We start from the raw sequence: 18501 nt of genomic DNA, 5'->3' as shown, positions 1-18501 counted from the left end.
ACCTCACCCAAAACCAATTGTGTCACTTTCCCAGTAAGAGCAGGCTTCTCCTCAAAATCCTTCTCATCATTCTCCTCTATTGCTTGGCACATATGCTGTCTACTTGGAATCTTCATTCTTCACTTACTCCAGATAACCTGCTTGCTGGAAACAATGTAAAACCTATTCATTCCTGTAGTAGAACGTTTTCACTCATTTCTCAATAACACATCAAACTCAACATGTTTAAAACCAGCTTATCATATTCCTTGATCTTTAGCCTAACTTCCTCCTACTGACTACCCTAGTTTGTAACTTGTTCCACTTTTTCCCAGATGACGCTGCTTATCTTTACCTTCTCTTTTGTGTTCCACCAGTTTAGGTGTCAAATCTTATTTATTCAAATAAGTCTCTCATTCATCCCTTCCTTTCTATTCTTGGGGCCACCATCTTGCTTCTGGCCCTTACTACCTGGTTATGGGCTATAATGCCTGTCATCTGGTCTTCTCATTGCCAGGTTCTCCCTGCTCTAAGCCACTTTTCCTCCAGATCAATCTTCCTAGAGTAAAACCTTGCTCATATGACTCTCCAGCTCAAAACCTTTCAATGACTTTCTATTACCTCTTAAATAATGTCTGTAATTCCTATCAGTTTGGTAGGGTAAAATTATCTTTGATTTTGGAGTCAATAAATTTGGTTTTAAACTCTGGCTACTACACTTATCTGTTCTGTGACTTTGAACTTATTGTTTAATTTTTATTCACTCATTTATTCAACATATATTTATTGAACATCTACTCTGTTCTAGGTTCTATATCAAGTCCTTGAGATAGAGTGATGAACCAAACAGGCATTGTCCTTGTCTTCTGGACCTGAAACATATTGGACTTGTCCATATTTCTCATGATCATAGTAATCCTAAGTACAGGCCATGCCTTCCTCTCTTGATGCTTTTAGCTTTTGGTTTTTGCTATACAGGAAATTATAATACCGTATATTATAGTAATTTGCATATATGTATTATCTCTCAACCCCATTGTAAGTTCACTGAAGGGTAAGTGCCATGTCCCATTTCCCATAGTATAAGCACAGAGCTGTGCACAGTGAATTCTGTTGTGTTTTTGTGGACCTAGAGTTAGTCTTTGGCATAGTTACAATGCCCAGTATGTTTTTAGAGGCTCCCTTTGTCCTGTCAGAATTATGTATTTTTTCAGAAGGGGGAAAGAAGTAATAACTATTTGGTTTCTATTTCTCTAAGGCCTTTCTTTTCCAACCCTGCCTATAGCTGTTATAAGTAGAACTCACAATGTTTATAACTTGTGCACCTTAACTTTTTAAAACCAGAATAACAAATCCACTCATGCTTCCTAGTAGAAATACTGTCCATGTGCATACAATGGAATGTTAAAATAATGTTCTTTTAACTAAATAACTTTTGACTTAGTAACAAACAATATGCTGTTTTCCCCTGAGAAATAATTCTAGGACTTTAGTCCTAAAGATTATATTTTATTTTATACATTTTTAGCTTTCTGTTTTTACATTCCCAGTGATCTTACATTAAGTTAAGCATTTGTCTATCCAAAACAATAGGTCAATTATAGCCAAATTATAACCATACCTTTCCTCTGCACACAAAATCCTATAAACAGCATGTGATCATATTGCTTCTAGAATTTATGATTGTTTTCTTCCAAAAGGAAGCTAAATTTAGCCTAGTAATTCTACATGCTCCCAAGGAAACAATGCCTGCTGTGACTTGTAGAATAAATGAATCTGAACCACAATTCCTTTACTTGACTAACTGAGAAAGTTTAAATATCAACCTAGTCATTAACCACAGATATTAAACCACATTAAACAACCAGCAAGAGGTTAAGAAAGAAGTTTGCTATTTTTCTGACTTCACTGCTGAATGAGTCTAACCTAGTTGCTGTATCGTTCTTAATACAGAACATTGTTTGCATCTCATAATGGTTCTCTAAAATTACTTGTTCATGGCTTGAGTTCTAAAATTAAATTATGTAGAGTCATGTCCAACTGCACAATGCATCTTTATGTGAAACCAGCTAGAGTTTTTTGTTTTCATTCAATGTAAAAATTCCAGTTAGGAAGATTTGTTTCTAATAGTTTAACTGGTATAGTTCTTTCAGTTTCTTCTTCTTTGTTACTAATGACAACTAAACTGCTCTTGCCTTGAATATGTTTTGGCAGATAAACTTCTCACCATGAAGGCCTCTGCTGTGCTTGCACCTGGCATCCTTGTGCTTCTGTTTACCTTGGTGCAGAAGAGCAATGGGGAGTGTAAAGAGGCACTAATAAAGTCCAAGATGAATGTGAACATGCAGTATCAGCTTCCTAACTTCACAGCAGAAACACCCATTCAGAATGTCGTTTCGCACAAGCATCACATTTACCTCGGTGCCATTAACTACCTTTACGTTTTAAATGACAAAGACCTACAGAAGGTTGCTGAGTACAAGACTGGGCCTGTGCTGGAACACCCAGATTGTTTCCCATGTCAGAACTGCAGCCACAAAGCCAATTTATCAGGTGGCGTTTGGAAAGATAACATCAACATGGCTCTGCTTGTTGACACGTACTATGATGACCAACTCATTAGCTGCGGCAGTGTCCACAGAGGGACCTGCCAGCGACACGTCCTTCCACCTGACAATACTGCTAACATACAGTCGGAGGTTCATTGCATGTACTCTCCACAGGCAGACGAAGAGCCCAGCCAATGTCCTGACTGTGTGGTGAGTGCCCTGGGAACCAAAGTCCTGCTGTCTGAAAAGGATCGATTCATCAACTTCTTCGTGGGCAATACCATAAATTCTTCTTACCTTCCAGATCATTCATTGCATTCGATATCTGTGAGAAGGCTAAAGGAAACGCAAGATGGTTTTAAGTTTTTGACGGACCAATCCTATATTGATGTTCTACCTGAGTTCCGAGATTCCTACCCCATTAAGTATGTCCACGCCTTTGAAAGCAACCATTTTATTTACTTTTTGACGGTCCAACGGGAAACTCTAGATGCTCAGACTTTTCACACAAGAATAATCAGGTTCTGTTCCGTAGACTCTGGTTTGCATTCGTACATGGAAATGCCTCTGGAGTGTATTCTCACAGAAAAGAGAAGAAAGAGATCCACAAGGGAGGAAGTGTTTAATATTCTCCAAGCTGCGTATGTCAGTAAGCCTGGGACCCAGCTCGCTAAGCAAATAGGTGCCAACCTGAATGATGATATTCTCTACGGGGTGTTTGCACAAAGCAAACCAGATTCTGTCGAACCAATGAATCGCTCTGCTGTCTGTGCATTCCCTGTCAAATATGTCAATGAGTTCTTCAACAAGATCGTCAACAAAAACAATGTGAGATGTCTCCAGCATTTTTATGGCCCCAACCACGAACACTGCTTCAATAGGGTAAGTTGTATAGATTCCCTACTTACAAATTATGAGGTACAAGTCAGAATAGGTATCCATCTAGAAGAGAATATAAAGGGCTTTTTGGTGCTTGGTAAATGGTCTTTATCCAAATATTTGCAAATTCTCTCCAAGAAAATTTAGAAATTAAATCTTCATTTAAAGGTAGAATCATAGCTTGAGAAAAAGTTAATGTGATAACTAAAAGAAAATATAAAATATTTTTACAATTTGGCTTTACAGGTTTGCCAGTATTTTTCAGATTATTAACCTTGTTTCTCATATCGGCTTTAGTAGTTCTGGTCAGATGTACATAAAGTTTAACACAACAGCAATTCCTGTAAAACACAATTATTGAGATGCCATGCAGTCTTTACAACATTTAGAATAAGATGCTTAATTTGTAGGTTTTGAAGCCTTTTTTTTTTTTTTTTTCATGAGATCCCATTCGCTCACTGATATATGAATGAACAGCCTCTATTCTTGGCATTACTTAAAGAAACTTCACTAAAAACAAACAAAAATATCTCTTCTAAAATGTTGATAAATTAAACATTTTTAAATGCACTAATATACCTCTCTGAATAAATTAGAAAACTACAGAGGAAATTTTTGCTCTCAAATCCATACTTTGGATCTTGACTTCAATACATAAACTTCGTGCTTGAATGGGCATGTGTCTACCAAGTTCTAATTTGTTGCGTTTTACCTATTTGGCATTTGATATTTATAGACGTAAATATTCTTGATTGATGATTGTTTGTACTTACAGAAATGATATTTTCCCAGGAATTGTTAGGGAAATTCTTTATTGCTTTGATTTAGATATAGTAAAGGCTACCAGCTATACCCAGAGGATTTATCCTGCTAGTCATCAGATCATTTGGTGCTAGAGGAAGAGCATCAAACTGGGAGTCCACTGTGGCCCTGGGCTTTCTTGGTGGGGACCCAGATTTGAACATACAGACCTGGTTATGCCTCCTAACATAATGACCACTAGTGATCATAACTGGATGAACAAATTCTATTGCTTTTCTAAAGACGATTTGACTTTGAAAATGTACATCTCTCTTACTCTAGCAGTTTTCAATCTAAGTGGTAAAGGTTATAATTGCAAGCAGGAAGAACATTAAACATGTCCTTGATAAAAGAAAGTATATAATTTGCAGATGGATAACAAGGGCATAATAATTCAGAAACGTTTGTTTCACTTTTGCTGAAATGTCTAGGATACTTCTCTAGATGGAAACTCTAAGTAATTTATTTATAAAGTTAGAAAAATGCTTCTGAGAAAATGAGTCCATCTTTTAGTGAACTAAAGACATAACTTTCTTCTCTCTCAAAAGTCTATGAATATACATAATATACATACATATATATCCCAACTAAGACTTATTTCTCCCTGAATACATTTAATATATGTTGCAAAATCTGTAAGAAGCAATGGGATTGCTCATGAGGCTGTCCCTTTTCCTCACTAGAAAAGACAAAGACTGAAGGAAACAAAAAAACTTTCAGAAACCTGGGAATTAGGACATAAAAGTGTAATATTAATAGCATTTCAGAGAAAACATTTTTCCTGCATCCAATGAATTGCTTCAGAAACAAGTTTAATAGTCTACTGGGAATTCCTTCAGAGCCTCTAAAGCACAGGACTTTGCTATTTAAATCTTGTTCTGTTAAAACTTAAAGAGACTTTACCTTACAAGGGTATACTGATATCTTATCTCATTGTTTTATTTTGTACATTTCAACCCCCAGATGTAAAAGTATTTATCAATCCTAGAAATTCTCAAAACACAGCTGAACTTTATCCTACCCCTTTGACTTTTTTAGTGTTCCAAAGGGAACAAAAAGGCAGGATTACCTAATGAAATTCAGGGCAGTTTTATCACCCAGGAAAAATGCCCAAAATGCACCAACCACACCTGAAGCCGTTATCACTCCCATCGCAAAATTCTTGTGGGAAACAAGATGGAACTGGCCAACATAGGCTTTTTACAAGGGAAGGCAACTTTTACACTAGCCAAATTCCACAGAGACAGATGCCTTCCAATCTCCTCTATTTATTTGCCTGTTTATCTTCTCTGGTTACTAAAGGTCAGAATTCTTCCAAGAATGAAACTCCCCACGTTATCAGTTTTCATATACCCGCCACAGAAAGACCTCAGGTTGTTCCAATAGTCAGCATACAGTCATTTCCCAGCTTCTTCTTAAAATGAAGGCACCTAGAGCTGTTACTCACACAAAACCAAAATGATTTACAAGATCAAAAAAGTTTGGAAATACTCTAAACAATACAACTCCATTTTGTCTTGGCAAAGATGTCAGGTGACCCTTCTGACAATTTCTTGGAACTAAGTTTTTATTTTGGCATAACTTTAGTGAATAGATACATATATTGTAGTTTTGTTGTTAACAAAACTAATCAGTCAGATCTTTATGGAGGGACCATTGTGTGCTCTGTGGACAAAGTTAAGAAAACTGCAACAGTAACCTTCGGAGGACTTAGAGAGCACATTCACAGCAGCAGGGGTTTTCTGGCCCTCCTTGAGCTTCTACCCTACCCAAAATGTGTCTCTATCACAGGATCAGACAGAGGACCAAGAAAGGGTCTTTTAGATTCTTTGGGTCCAACAGGTGTATCAGACCTGACTTGCTTATTTTAGATCACATATTATGTTGCTTTTTCCACTCTCACATTTTATGAAAATATCTGTGCAAACTCTTCATGTACATCTTCTCATATTGATGACATCACTAAAACCATCTTTCGAGTCATCTGATAGTTTCCAAAGCAGATCATCTTCACCTCTAAGTTATTTGTGCTTCAGAACTCATTAATTCCACATGCTGTTTTTGGAAACTTACCCCAAGCCACAGATATCCATTCATGTAATACAGTGTTGATTATTAGTTGTTCTTCTTGATCTTTGCAGTGTAGCCATTTTCTATGTTGCTTTTGAAAGTGATTCCTAAAAAGTTTGTTCATGGTGATTTCCAACATTTAGGATTATGAGATTCTACACCCACAAATAATTAAATCTTTAGTCTTAAATATCTTTACCGCCTTTTTTTACCCATTCATCATTTGACCTCTATAAGCATCCTAAATTAATAGTGATTGAAATTGTTTTAGGCTAATGTGTGTTCCCTAAACAGCACATTATTATTCAAAATAAAGTAACTGAAAAAATGCCACATAATCTGGAGACTTTGTAAATCCCCAGATTTGGGCATAAGAAAACCTCACCTCCTTCTTGGGGATAAACTATTAAAAATTTACTTTAAGCACATTAACTGGATATCCAACAGTATCATATAAGGGATTTAGTAACATGACAATTATTCCAGGAAAATACTAGAATCAGTACACATTAGCCCAGTTTCTTCCAAATAAGAATGAATATTGAATAAGGGAATTTTTTTGTCCTCAAATCAACAAAGATCCTGTTCCCTAAATTACAGTATATTTACTAAGAGAAGTGGAGTTATACATTTTGGAAAGATTTTTAATCAAAGTTGAAATATAAAAGGGTCCTTGAAATATCTCTCACCTACCCAGGAAATACAGTTATGACATTATACTTTTTCTTGCAATCCCATTACCAAAGTTTTTTTCTACATATAAGCATTTGAAAGAATAGAAATAGACTGGTAGCAAATATTTTTACCAATATCTTGGTCATCTTAATGACCAGTGATTGATCAGTTGAAGGAGAAAAGCATGTAATTTGGTGCCAGACTCATCAGGTTGGAACTCATGGTCTCCTGCATACGAGCTGTGTAACTTCTGCCACGTTACTTAATTCTTAGAGCTTCAATCTCATTCATAACATGCAGATAACAATACCTACTTCTCAGCCTTTTTTTAAAATGTGGGATAATAAATATAAAGTACCTGGCACAATAAGATGACCATAAATTTATCTCTTTGGGAGGCAGCATAGCCTAATGGAACAAGACTGAAATTAAAGAGATCTGGGTTCAAACTTATACCCCATGATTTTCTATCTACCTGACCATGAGGGCATTATTTAAACTCACTGGACCCATTTTCCTCCATGCAGGACTATGGTGCAGACAAGTACAATAACGTTTAAAAGGCTCTAACTTTGTCCTTGGCACATAATAATTAACAGCTATTATTGTATTGTTATTTGTGTAAAGAAAGTCAAATTCAAATTATTGGATTGTTTTCTGGAGAGACACATTCTGGTTCTATTGCTCATGAGGGTCTTTTACTTCCCCCACTAACTGTTATGAGTGACCCACCTCCATAATGCTTAATTTGTGTAAGTCCTCCTTAACACTTAATAGTTCCAAAAGAAAAAAAAAGGAAGATATGGGAGTGGTGGTGGTTTGGAGGGTGAAGAGAAAGACAGCTAAATCAGAATTGTGCTATATAGTCAAGCTAAAAGGTGTAAGGTGCTCCTTTACCTGACTTTCAATTCTAACTACCTATGGCACTATAAGATACTATGCTAATGTAATTTATCTTATGCATTCAAGAATTTGCAGATAATGCAGTTTTAGAAAAAGTTAACCTCACAGGTTGTTTGTACTAAGCTTCCTTGTTCTTAAACATCATTTATACTCTAATTCAAAGAGTAGCCAACTGCTTCCCAAAATAAAGGAAACTTAAAGTAGTAATTTTCCATCTCCGTTTTAAAGAGTGCCAAAGTTAAAGGGTCACCACTCAGAGCCATCAAAGGAAGAAAGTAAAATGATTAGAACAATTTTGAATGAAAACAAAATCAAAACAAGATGCAAACAAGGGATAATAGGAATAGGCATAAAAATAACATACAGTGATGTTTCTTTATTACTATTATAAAGATGATAGATGAGTAAAATTGGGTTACATTCAAGTTGTAATGGAAGAAAATAATTGCAGCCTTCCATCAGGAAACCACAAGGACCATTATTGATCTGTCATTCTCAGGGCATGTCTCATAATATTTAATAAAATAAACAAAGATTTATAACTCTTTATAGGCCATATATCTATAATCTTCCACACCACACCATTTGAACTGGGAATGTGGAGTCAATGTTACAAATAACATCCATGTAATTATACTGGTTTGGCATGTCTTATTTAAACAGTCTAGCACTCTCAAGAGAACGTATTTTGTATTAGGGATGAAAAATGCGAAGTCAGATTTCAGGATTTTTTACTTCCTGTGCTTCAAAATGAGAGAATGTTATCCTATATGAAAAATGTTGAGGATTCTTCATTCTAAACACAAAATATCTTGGCCATATGCCAAATGTAATAGCTACCAAAGCAAAATCTTTCAAGAAAGAAAATCCTTGAGGTCTAAGGATTCAATATACTTAAAAAAAAAATCTAAGTAGAAATTCATTAATTTTACACTTGATTCCTTTCCTTCTGTAAACTCTTCTTTATTGTCTCCCAGGCTCAGGGAGTCGCTGCTCCCTAACTTATTTACTTGAATTCTCCATGCTATCCATCCCATGAAAAGTGCCATATTGCATTATTATATTGAGAAGAATTTAAAATTGTTTTCTTTCCAGAATTCATAACACTTTCTGAGATCACAGGGCACTCCCTGGGGGTATTAGAAAACATGTTACAGAGCGAGCCATTAAAGCCGTTTGCTTTTTTCTCGTCCTCCTGCTAACCCTTCTTTAAACCATTTTATAGTTTATTCACAGGTACATCCCAGGAAAGAATGAAAAAGCAAAGACATGACGTTTTAATAAACTAAGCAAAGGAACACAGTTAATGCTGAAACTATCACCAAAAATGTAAATAAGTTTAACATGTGGATTATATTATCATATATGATAATATATTGATAACATATTATCAATATATGATGTGATATAGTATTCCCCACCTGTGCAGGGGAATTAAGAGTTAACTATGCCACATGCATTGTAAATTAATTCATTTTTCTTAATATCCTTTGAAGCAAGCGGTGTGATCTGTGTTTTATTTAAGTAATTGATTTCTGCATGGAGACTCATCTGGTAAAGTTAATGGAGCAAACAATAAGGAGTTTGGGCAAAAAAATAAATCTTAAAGTTGGTCTTTGAAAAGCTGAAGTGTTAATAAAACTTGGAAGCCACAGCTCTGATACATACTTTCATTGCCATACTACTATGTGATTAGAGACTTCTGAAAGCATATGGGATTTTGCATTTTGATAAGAATATTAAGCTCCTTGAGTAATAATGGAGTTTTTATTCCAAATAATGTATGAAATTTTAGGTGTTACACCCTTACTTCAGACTTCTATCTCATTGATGGCATCCCACCCTGCATTATTATCTCCTCACTCTGATAAGAATAATGAGGAGCTGCCAGAATTTGGATAGAAAACCCACCAGGAATTTCTGCCGTTGCTTATTCATAGATTGGCACAGATACTGAATCAGTGGGCACCCGGCGTCCAGGATGACTCAGTGCCCAGATATGTGCTGTAAATCACATCTCCAGTGTCCAGGGAGGACTGTAAAGGGCTCATTTATCAGGGAAAAGAAACCAATGGCTCAGCTACTCTTGAAGTCACTAAAACTCTTTTGATTTTTTAAAAAATATAATAGTGAATGTGGTAAGTGATTCTAGGATCCTGGTTACATTCCAGTCTGATAGTTATATATTTTTTCTAACTAAAATGGTCTGGGCAGGTTCATTTGCATATGAATGACTTGCTGAGTAAAATCCTTGGAAAAGAGGTTTCCTGCACTTCACCCTAGACCTAGGCTAAGGTGGGGCAGATGAAGTGTGTCTACCTTCTATACTTCAAAAATATTCTCTAGTTTTTCAACAAGAAGACAGAAAATTATCTTATAAATGCATGCTAATATAGGGCAAAGGCTTCTTTTAACTATTCCTGATGTTCACTAGTAGGGGGAGGTGTTTTATGAACAGTACATAACTATAAAACAAAAAATAACCTTTCTGAATTCAGGCTAAAGTCTGACTTCAATTGTTTGATTTGGGTAAATCACTAAAATGTTCATCAACCAAAGGACATTAAAATGGTGATATTTTAAATGGTGCTCTAGGTAAAAGGCATGAATTAAGGTCAGTTTTGATTTGTAAAGTATTCTTTTCTAGAGCTGATTTTATGAAAATTAAACTTGCTGAGTTGTCATCTAAAAATATATGGCTTATTCATGATTTGCTAGAATTTGAATCCATGTACCAGAAAATATAAATCTGTAGGATACTAAATTTTCTGATGACATTTTAAATTTAAAATCTGATTAACACTTGCATCTAGCAACCAGTCTACTAACTAAACTATAGGTGAAGTGCTACTCAGGAAATGGGAAAAATGCAAAGATTAAATTGGTCTGTTAGCTCTGAGTGAATCAATAGTGTTTAGTGCTAATGCACTAAGCAGATTACAAGCACTAATGCAGTAGCAGTCAATAGCAAAAACGAATATCTCTAAAAATTATCTTGACAATAAAATGTGCAATAGTTTCCATTTAATTTAAGCTAATTACATTACATGCTTGTTCTTTCATCTTATTAGTTTAAGCCAAGTGCTAGAATCCTAACCATTTTATTTAGTACATAAAATGACCAGAAACTTGTAATCATCATTTTCAGCAAGGGACAGAGGAAAGGATTTATTTATACAACTAAGATTCAACAAGAAATTCAACAGGAATTTACTGAATGTCTAACCTACTGGTATTACAATGGTGAGTAAGATAGGCCTGGTTCTTGTCTTTATGAAGCAAACCTACTGGGCAGGAGATGATAGTCAGTCATACCAGCAAACAAATACATCATAATAATTCATGAAATATAATGCGAGGGAAATAAACATCTGTGAATGAAAATGAGGAAGATCTAAATTTGGTAGTATAGTCACAAAAGGCCACCCTGAGGAGGTGAAAGTTAACTTTTTCATGAAGCTAAAAGTTAACTTACATAAAGCTCAAAAAAGCAATTATGTCTTCACTACATGGTCAAGTACATAGCCAGTATTTAACAAACTAATTTTAATCTATATCATAAGCTCGAGGTCTTAACTATTTGCTGTAGCATTTAAGCAGCTTTTTAAAGTGGGTTCTGACTGTGACTGCATATTACTTTAAACTTAGAAAAATGTATCACAAGAAGTAAAAAGTAAAACTGTGCTAGAGAATTTAACTTTTTTAAACACTTTCTCTTTTTTAAAAAAGTTGTCAATGTTTCCGAACTTTGTCTTTTCTTTGATTTCTAAATAGTCACTTTTCATTAAGTAATTCTTAGTGTGAAGAAGATAATGTGTGAATTTCTAGAAGCTAAGGACATAATTTAGGTAGCTCTCACTTTCACTGCCTCTCATAGCCTATCACTTTAATCACCTTTGAAAGCAGAAATTTCTTATATCAATCCAAGTTGTTTCTTTCTTCTCCCCCTCTTCAGTCTTCTGTGGCCAACACTTGGGATCCTACTCATCAGAAAAACCTGTGTTTCTTAGGGATGGAAGGGATTGTCCTGTTACCATTAAGTCCTATGACCAAAAAAAAAAGTCATATAATTATGAAAACACACAAAATAAGGTCTTTTGAAACTGTCAAAGTTATAAAAGTTGGTAGAATTCAAAGGAATGTGATGCTGAGTCTCATTGTCTTTCAACATCTGTGGACTATCCTCTACACAACTACATCCATTTTAGACCATTTCCTTCTCATGAGAATCATGTGGCCTAGAGGGCCAAGTGAGAGACAAGTGCTCCCAGGACTCACGAGGATGTCATGAGCACCTACTGAATGTACAGGGGCATGCGCTCTGGTTAGTACCGCCTTTATGCTGTTTTAATGCATCTCTAGCTGCAGACACATTTTGCCTTTCTCTTTTGTTACACTCATGTTTATCTATATATATTTAATCCTGCAAATATCTAAATAGGTTTAAGGTCTTGGGCACTTCATCATGCTTTTTGGTACCTAAGCATGTGCTTTGCAGATCATAGACATTATTGTTGATTTTGACAAAAAATTTTGTCTTCCAAAATATATGTATATATATTTACACAGTAAACAGAGACCATCTGATTTGCTGCAGTGTTTGGATAAAAGTCCTTGATAAAATCTGCAAATATATTTTTGTAACTGGATCACAGAAAGCATTGTTTTTGTCATCTCCACAAGCCACGAAGATTTATTTGAAATGCAAGTGCAAAAAATATGTATGAAGAGTAGAAAGAAATTCTCACCTTTTTCTCTGTTCACTTTGTTCACATTTGTTTGGCCCAGAATGAAGTAGAGTTTGCCAGGGGAAAAGATGAGGGAATTGGAGGCATTTAATCTTCAGGGCTTATTCCTGTGCCTAAAGTCAGAGAGGTCACTGGCTTGCCTCTTCCTGAAGGCTGTAATTACAGGCAGAGGACTGTTTATTTTCCAGTAAAGTGACCAGAATCTTGAATATAAGAGATTGTTTATAAGAGTACAGTGTGAGTAGGGGTTATATAAAACCTCAGAAATAATAGGAAGGTGAAATTATTTTTCTTCATAGTCACTAATATGAGAAGGTCCAAGACTCTGGAAATGTTCTACAGTGGAATAACAGAGGCGAATATGAGGTCAAGTTAGGTGATCCTGGTACTTAAGGAACTGAATTAAATTAATAAAGAAGAGGAATTTATAATAAAATATAACATTCCTGATGATTCACTAAATATAAACTTATTTGTAGCTTCAACATCATGGTAAACAAGAATCAGTCAATATATTAGTAAGAGTAATTGAGAAGTATTTCTAATTTGAAAAACACCAGTTACATTGGGTTTATCTAGAGCTGATGTGGAAAAAAATGGTCAGTGTTTCATACTCTCAACTAAACTCACTCTCATTTCAGAAGAGTCATAGGAAAACTGTTGATTCCAAGTAGAATTGGACAGACAAAGCACAAGATCAGTTCTGTTACTGGTTCAGTAATAGGGATACTAGTCAGTGTTTGCAAAATTATGAGTAATGTGTAAGTGGTGGTTTAACAATAGTAGGTATTACTTGTAATTAACAGGGAAAGCGGCGGGTGCGGGGGTGATGTGTGTGTGTGGTGAATTGGGAGATTGGGATTGACATATATACACTAACATGTATAAAATAGATAACTAATAAGAACCTGCCGTATAAAAAAATAAAATTAAAAAAAAAATAGAAAGAAAACCACTGTGCTTGACCAAGCAGCATCTCAAAAAAAAAAAAAAAAAGCAAAAAACATTGAAAGGTCAAAGTACAGGGTTTTGACAGGTACAAAAAGGACTAAAATATGTGCCTCCTTTAAAAAATAATAGAGCAAATTTTGACTATTGTGGTATTTTCTATCTAGATACTTTTTTAGAATCAAATGCTTATGAAAACATAAGCAGCAATTTCAGACTTTTAGGCAAACAGTGCTTTTTATGATCCTGGGTATGTGATATGATGGTGCAATAATTGCCCCTATGCCTCCTCTCCTATCTCCATTTGTTTTTAGTGGATTCTGCACAGGAAAACATTTCACCTCAGTGTTGAAAATTTGAAGTTCACCTTTTGTGCACAGTTATAGATCCTAGAAAAATATACACCAGGACTTTACCACACCTAGCAAAAAGAAGTTCTTTATTTTTTAAAAAAAATCCAAATTATTACAGGATCTAGGGTAACCATGGTGTAAACTATATGATATTGAGTATTTTATGACCCTGGTGATAACGATCCAATTGAATGAAGATGAACTCATGAAAAAAGAAGGATTATTAAAGATTTGAAAAGTAAACACCTAAATTTTCATAAGTATTAATTTAGTATTTGTGTGAGCTTTAACTATTAAAGCTTTCCCTGCAGTCTCTGGGCCCTCAGAACCAGCTGTTATAGCTCCCAATGCCTTATTTAATACTCTGTATTCTGGGTATTCAAGAACTAGTTAAGAAACAGTCAAATTTTCTATTTTCTCTGCCAGTATATAATAAAGTCTCTGTTCCAGTGAATGGCTGGACAATTATTTTAATAAAAATGTTGACATAGCTTCATTTTACATTTTTTGCTACTAGCAAGGCTTTCTAAATTCCAGGTAAATCACAAGTCAAACTGAACTATTGTTTGTTTTGTTTGTTTAATGCTCTGTTTCCTTCTAAACTTATTCTTGTCTATCAACCTCAACTCAGTTCCCCAGTGGCTCAGGAAACTCTCAATTGGGATTAAGTAATAGTTTTCACAATATCTCCCATTCATTAATCCATGTGGACATTCTCAGTCTGTGCACTAGCCTTATTTAAGACCTTCTTAAGTACCATAACCAGCTGCTGGTCTTTGGGTACACCTAACAATACCTATTTAATCCAGAAATAATATTTCCGAAGAAATCATTTTACCTATCTCAGCATTCTTCATTAACACAACCTAATTAAGTCTGCTTCTTCTATGACTTCTCCAGAAGAAAACCTGATTTCATTCACAGTAAATATGAACTTTAAATATCTTTACTTCTTCTTGCCTTCTGCATATACACAAAGCAGAAAACAGAAAATTGTATATTATCATCCCTTACACGTTTTTTGTTTTATTAGTGTGTTGAAAACGATACCAATAAGATAAAGCTAGATCTCCCTGACTCCATCCTCGTCCCCAAGCAATCTGTTTGTTTCCAGACTGCTGCTGGAGTAAATATTTCTTGAAAGCCAACCCATGTATGTAACTACATCCCTTAAAATAATTTGAGGGTTCCCCAGTGGTTTGAGTAAAATCCACACTCTCTAGTATGATATTCAAAGGGTTTCTTACCTTGGCGCTGGCTATTTCCTGGTGCTCTCCACACTCAGTGGTGTTCTGGCAAATGTTTAACTCTGGGGTCAGGGGGAGTAGAAGCCCCTGATTTGTAATGTTTAGCAGTTTAAGTGGTGTAAATACCCCCCCAAGCCAATTTCAAGCAAAGAAGGTAAAGTCACTGAATAAGAGTTAAGAAGAAATGTTCACAGTTGGCTCTGTAAGCTGGTACAAGATGGATCAAGCATACCACTGCCACCCTACCCTACTCTCAAGTTTCTTTTTTTTTCTCATTCTTACTCTTTCTTTTTTTTCTTTTTTCTACTCTGTTAGCAAATTTCAATTTTACAGTACAGCGTTATCAACTATAGTTACCATGTTATATATTAGATCCTCAGACCTTATTTATCTTTTAATTGAAAGTTTGTAGAGATGAATGGATAAAAAAGCTGTGGCACATATATACAATGGAATATTACTCAGCCATAAAAAGAAACAAAATTGAGTTATCTGTAGTGAGGTGGGTGGACCTAGAGGCTGTCATACAGAGTGAAATAAGTCAGAAAGAGAGAAACAAATACCGTACGTTAACACATATATATGGAATCTTAAAAAAAATGGTACTGATGAACCTAGTTGCAGGGCAGGAATAAAGATGTAGACATAGAGAATGGACTTGAGGACATGGGGTGGGAGGGGAAAACTGGGGCGAAGTGAGAGTCGCATCGACATATATACACTACAAGATGTAAAACAGATAGCTAGTAGGAAGCAGCTGCATAGCACAGGGAGATCAGCTCAGTGCTTTGCGATGACCTAGAGGGGTGGGATAGGGAGGGTGGGAGGGAGGCTCAAGAGGGAGGGGATATGGGGACTTATGTATGCATATGGCTGATTCACTTTGGTGTACAACAGAAACTAAACAGTATTGTGAAGCAATTGTACTCCAATAAAGATCTTGTTGTTGTTGTTGTACGCGGGCCTCTCACTGCTGTGGCCTCTCCTATTGCGGAGCACAGGCTCCGGACGCACAGGCTCAGCGGCCATGGCTCACGGGCCCAGCCGCTCCGCGGCATGTGGGATCCTCCCGGACCCGGGCACGAACCCGCGTCCCCTGCATCAACAGGCGGACTCTCAACCACTGTGCCACCAGGGAAGCCCAAGATCTATTTTTTTTAAAAAAGTTTGTACCCTTTTACCAATCTTTCCCTATTCCCCCACCACCCTAGCCCCTGGCAACCACTTTTCTACTCTGTTTCTATGAATCCAACTTTTTTTTTTATTCCACATATAAGTGATATCACACAGCATTTGTTTTTCTTTGGCTTATTCCACTTAGCATAGTACCCTCCAGGTTCATCCACATTGTCACAAATGACAGGATTTCCTTCTTTTTAAAGACTGAATAATATTCCATTGTATGAATATGCATATATACCACATCTTCCTGATCTATTCATCCATTGATGGACATATAGGTTTTTTCCGTGTCTTGGCTTTTGTGAATAGTTCTGCAGTGAACACGGAAGTACAAGTATCTCTTAGAGATAATGGTATTGTTTCCTTTGGATAGATACTCAGAAGTGGGATTGCTGGCTCATATGGTAGTTCTATTTTTAATTTCTTGAGGAACCTTCATAGTGTTTACTGGCAGTACCAGTTTACATTCCCACCAAAAGTGTACAAGGGTTCCCTTTTCTTCTCATTCTAACAAGTATTTGCTATCTCTTGTCTTTTTGATAATAGCCATCCTAATGTGTATGAGGTGATATCTCATTGTTGTTTTAATTTGCATTTCCCTGATGATTAATGATGTTGAGCAATTTTTCATGTTCCTGTTGGCCATTTGTATCTTTTTTTGAAAACTGTCTATTCAGGTTCCTTGCCCATCTTTTAATTTTGTTTTGTTTTGCTATTGAGTTGTATGAGCTCCTTGTATATTAGGGACATTAACCCCTTTATTGGATATATGTCAACCTATCATACTTGCAGTTCCCAGAATCCATCAGTCTCTCTCACAACCCTGCCTTAACACATATTATTTCACCTACCTCATATTCCCTTTAACACTCATTTTGTCAGGTTAACATTTTCTCCCTATTTTTTTGCAACCCATTAAGGCATTTTCTTCCCCAGAAACTCTTCTCTAGCTTTCCCCTAACTCCTCACTCTGGATAAGCTGCCTTTCCTGTGTACTCCAGTTAGCACCCTTTGTTTATTTCTACCATACTTCATAGTATTGATAATATGTTCACTGGTCCTTCATTAGCCCCTTGAAGATATGGCCTATAGCTTTTATCTCCATACCTCTGGTACCTAACGAAATAGCTTGAACAAAATATATATTTGTCAAAAGAGCAATTAGTTATGACAAAGCCTCATATTTCAAATAATATAATAAAATGCTGATTAGTAAAAATAATCTTAGATAAAACAGTTTTTCTTTCTCTCCCCCAGATCCCTGAAAACTAATTTATAGAATTGGGGACTTTCCAAGAGTTAAAGAGCACTGAAGAAATTCTGGAAAGTTCTATTCACCATAATCTATGCCCCCTTTCTTACACACACACACACACACACACACACACACACACACACACACACACACATGTTCATACTTACATACACTCTCCTCCATCCACCAGTTTGGGATGAAGATGAATCAAAGAACAAAAGGAGAAAAATGAAAGGAGAAGAAAAGATGAAGATGAGGACAGTGAATAGACAGAAATTCCAGAGCTTCGTACATAATCAAAATTGGGAAAACACAATTAAAGCCATTAAAAAGAGGAAGACAGAGTAACCACTGTGCTCCTTAAGGCTTTCTCAAGCCTTTCAACAGAGCTTCCCCTTTGAGTGGGTGACACGGTCTGTAAGAGGGACATATTAGGCAATGCCTTCTGGTGGTCATTGCTCAAGCAGTAGTACCAGTAGACGCGCCCTCCCATGAAGTTTGCTTTTGGAATCCATAGATTTTCACTACTGACCACCAGTCTATGATTTCAAGTTGAAATGTATGGGCTAAGGAAAAGAAGTTGAGCCTGAAAGTCTTTTTCAATACCACCCTTACTGTGGCCACAGAATTAGACTCCACCACAGTGGCACCACTTCATAGGCACTAAGTACATGCTTGGTACAGAGAGAAACTTTCTTGAGCTTGGCCTTGATGTAGCTGCAGTAAGATTAGAAGAGAGTTTGTTAAGGGCCTCAGGGACCTTGGCCAGTGAGAAGGGTGGCCCACAGATTGAGGTTCCTGATAAACAGTTCTGGGCAAGAACAAGTGGAGAAGAGGAGTGAAGAGTCTCACTGCACAATGATAAGATGGAAAGAAGGGATAAGAGGTGATGACAGTGATGGCAGGCTAGAA

The 18501-nt window shown here is 36.1% G+C and overlaps 1 protein-coding gene across 1 annotated transcript in view; it reads left to right on the top strand.

Moving 5' to 3' along the window:
* Positions 1 to 18501, top strand: part of MET (MET proto-oncogene, receptor tyrosine kinase) — a 127048-nt gene that overhangs the window by 31770 nt on the left and 76777 nt on the right. Inside the window, exon 2 of the mRNA XM_059074378.2 lies at positions 2194 to 3410. Coding sequence (XP_058930361.1) covers positions 2208 to 3410 — 1203 coding nt within the window. The 5' untranslated portion in view covers positions 2194 to 2207. The remainder of the gene's footprint in view (positions 1 to 2193; positions 3411 to 18501) is intronic.

The sequence above is a fragment of the Kogia breviceps genome, chromosome 9 (assembly GCF_026419965.1).
Source record: "Kogia breviceps isolate mKogBre1 chromosome 9, mKogBre1 haplotype 1, whole genome shotgun sequence".
Lineage (NCBI taxonomy): Eukaryota > Metazoa > Chordata > Mammalia > Artiodactyla > Physeteridae > Kogia > Kogia breviceps.
The sequence above is the reverse complement of the archived record's forward strand: the minus strand, read 5'-3'. Positions and strand labels throughout refer to the sequence as shown.